Here is a 3,664-nt window from a genome sequence, read left to right as displayed (position 1 = left end):
AAATACCTTATAAAAAAATGTAAAAATTAAATGTATGAATCAATGTAATCATGGATCCACTCATATTGCCGGTTTCCTGACCATGTGAGACGAGAAGAACAATGGTTTTCAAGGTCTTTGTCTAGATATAGAATGATTTCATTATCCCATACGTTTGTGTGTATGTGTTGATTTAACGGCTTACATTGATCAGCTGATCGCTACGCCTCTGATAAAGTGCAGTGAGTTTAAGATGTTTTAGATTCACTTTCCCGTTTATCTCTCCTATTCACTCCCGTTGGACATCAACAGATTGAAAGCAGTCTTGAATAGTTGAACAAGTTTGTAACATTGACAACAAAAATGCAGGTTGAAACACAAATGGGATGAAGAGATCAACAGAGGTGTTAATTTCTGGATAATCTCAAATAATACACATTTACCAGTGAAAATGGGGTTTTATCAAAATTAAGTGAATATTTTTTCTACTACCAACATCTTGTTTTTATTTTGCACAGTAAATTACTGACGGAAAATAAAAAGAAAGAAATCCAAGTAATTTAATAGTGTCGACATTATAAAATGGTCGATGAAATATCATTTGAAAATGTAACATTATTTCACTTGATTCTTTATGAACATTAAATGTGTATTTCAACTCGTGGACAGAGTATTTCCGTAATTCAAATATTCTCCATTCTATGACAAATAGCTTGTGTTCATAAGGAAACAAGGGATAATGATATTAACCTTAATTTCTATGAGGATGTAAACTCGCCCTTAAGTCATCTGGTTTAGTTCATATTGGGTCGACGAAACATGATATTGATTACTCATGTTTGTATTGTTCAGTACATGTAAGGAAGTCAAGTATACTCTTATCAATACTGTGACCAATGGCATTGCGCAATAGAATCTCGGAAAGTTTGAGATTCTTATTCTTAAGATAAATATGTGTTGCGGCAACCGGAACGCGTCAGGCTTTCTCCTCGTGGACGGCTGAGAGATGTGTTGTTCGAGAGGAAACACTATAGGAACTGTGCTTGGAAGGACCCGAGCTCAGCTTAGAGCGTTCCCTTCTTAGGGCAGACATTTTCTTCCCCAGCAGGTTGGACTCCTGTCTCTTAAGGGGTAACAGGAACGCGGGGAAATGGAGCTCGCGCAGCCTACGTTTCCTCATCTGATTCATATGACCTTCACGCATTACCTTGGCAAGTTTTGGTTGTACAAGTTTAGCTGCCGTCATCTCAATTTCCGGAAAGATAATTTTCTGGAGTTCTTCACCGATAAACCTATTTGAACCTTCAATGCAAAGAGCGCATGCACTTGGTCCTAGGATTTCACAAAATCCCACAGATTTAGAACAAGTAGGAGGAACGGTCAGGGACGGATAATTGCTTATGGCCACGACACTCGGATCTCGTTCCAAGTCCTTCATTAAGAGACGAAAGGGACTCTGTTCGGATGTTTCTGGTCTAGGCATACCGTATCCCGGATGTGCGCGAGGAGCTGGAGCTTTGTAAAAGTGCTTGAGCACAGCGTGATTGAATTTGGTTTGGGTGTTGTCCGTCAAATGACTACGAGATATGTAGTCCCTCTCACGCTTTTGTTCCACATTGTTGATGACATTCGTTTCGTCTTTTTTCACTAGATGGTTGACCAGGAACGGTAACTCACGTCCAGCAATTTGTTCTTTCTTCAATGAATAGAGTGATCTGCAATGACACAACAGACATGTTAATGTTCATCATTTCCTTGTACATCCGTGAAAATATATTCTTAATGTTATATCCGGTATCTAAAGCATGCAATATAAATATACGGTATTAAGTAAACTTTTGGCATTACAAAGTTGATACTTTCACTTAAGCATGCAGAGGTAAAGTATGCAGTGAGGCACGTGAAAAGAGGAATGGTCTTTTTGAAGATTTATCCCTTCCATTTTTGATGCCAAAACGTAAATACGCAGTTTAACAACTTGGCTGCAGTCCGTCTGTAAATAAGATATATGAAGGTGTAATGATGACCACAATGTCGAATGATTCTGTAATGAAATGTGTTACCTTTAACAAGCAAAATGATGATGATGATGATGATGATGATGATGATGATGATGATGATGATTGACCAATAGTTTGTAGATAGTGTCGTTAGGGTATACATAGACCTTCTGATATTGTTGTTTTCACAAAACCGAGAATTTTATAAAATGGTTTACACAACAGTTTATAGACAAATATAAGACTGCAAGAAGTAAAACATGAGAAAATACACCAGGGCGTTAATAATACAGAACATTAAGTCAAATGTTTATATAAACGGACAACAACGGGAACCAGGGTAATACCAATATATAACGTAAGTGATCAGACACCTTACACAGAAGAGACCAATCGGGATCGTAATGTTCGCCTATGCCAAAGACAGGAAAAATTGCTCTATGTTTGGTTAATGGAAATTTGTAAAAAACAAGAGGTTGTCATTTTGGATTGTGAATCAACTCAATAAATGACAGCAGCACTTCATGGCCAGGGAAGCATTTTCATATCAGCTTTGGTTACCCCACGCCTGGTAGGAATAATGAAGTAAATGTGCTACAGTCAAACATGGGTTAGTCATGCCATATTCAGTCAAAACCTCATAAGGTCTTCCAGAAACATGCCGATATGAACCGATTTAAACATACAAAAGATGTTGAAAATGACCTCCTACAAATAGCATTTAGAACAACGTCCTTAGAACGCTTTTGACAAAATCATCAATACTGTCAAATTGTTTTCAGAAAAAAAATGTTTTAAGTATTATAAGTACGACAAGCGTAGGATGTGTGGTAATTATTGTGAAAATCTATTGTAAATTATTCAAATTCTTCAAAACTGACATTAAAGTAAGTGGGAAAATCTAGATAGTTGTAGCTCAAAACTATTTATAGGTGTCTTTTCGTTATACTGTTTCTAGATATGTTTCGGAAGACTTTTAACATAGATATTCATTCTTTTGACCTTAATAACATTGAGTTCTGAATGAAAGAAATGACCATATGGAGGAATAACACTGATTTTGTTGTTTGGCTTTCTGTATCAACATGTTTTTCAAAATACATTCTTTCTTGCGTCTTTTTTCTAGTGATGAATTAGTACAACGTAAAAATGGAATAAACCTGAATTTGTTATCCCTCTCTCTTCGCTCATTTTGACAAGAAACGATGGAGTCAAATAGTTTTAAAGCCGAGTTTTAAGTTAACACCCGGTACTTTTGATTAATTTAGTCTGTAACAGGTAGAGCACGAAGCTTGTAATGATCAGCATTTCCGGTGTCCCATTTCCTGTAAGACTAGATCAGAAATATGGCAATATGTACTATTTCCTATTTTTCTGTGATTTTTTTGAGGAATAGCCAATGATACGCCTAACAAATTGAGAAGTGAATCCATTAATGAATGCCATTACCCTNAGTCTGTAACAGGTAGAGCACGAAGCTTGTAATGATCAGCATTTCCGGTGTCCCATTTCCTGTAAGACTAGATCAGAAATATGGCAATATGTACTATTTCCTTTTTTTCTGTGATTTTTTTTAAGGAATAGCCAATGATACGCCTAACAAATTGAGAAGTGAATCCATTAATGAATGCCATTACCCCTTATCTATAGTGTTGCCTCGCCATCTATCCGGAATATCTGGTTGA

At 36.5% G+C, this 3,664-nt stretch overlaps 1 protein-coding gene across 1 annotated transcript; it reads right to left on the bottom strand.

Annotated features, from left to right (window-relative positions):
* Positions 1-6: 6 nt before the first annotated feature.
* LOC110440960 lies at positions 7-3,660 on the bottom strand (the record flags this gene model as incomplete). Its single annotated transcript, XM_021484069.1, has 2 exons — positions 7-1,694; positions 3,617-3,660. Coding segments are annotated over 2 exons (783 nt in total), but the record flags the coding sequence as incomplete, so codon positions are not given.
* Between the last annotated feature and the right edge of the window lie 4 nt (positions 3,661-3,664).

This window comes from Mizuhopecten yessoensis, unplaced genomic scaffold, assembly GCF_002113885.1.
Source record: "Mizuhopecten yessoensis strain PY_sf001 unplaced genomic scaffold, ASM211388v2 scaffold714267, whole genome shotgun sequence".
Lineage (NCBI taxonomy): Eukaryota > Metazoa > Mollusca > Bivalvia > Pectinida > Pectinidae > Mizuhopecten > Mizuhopecten yessoensis.
This window is presented reverse-complemented; position numbering and strand designations above follow the sequence as displayed.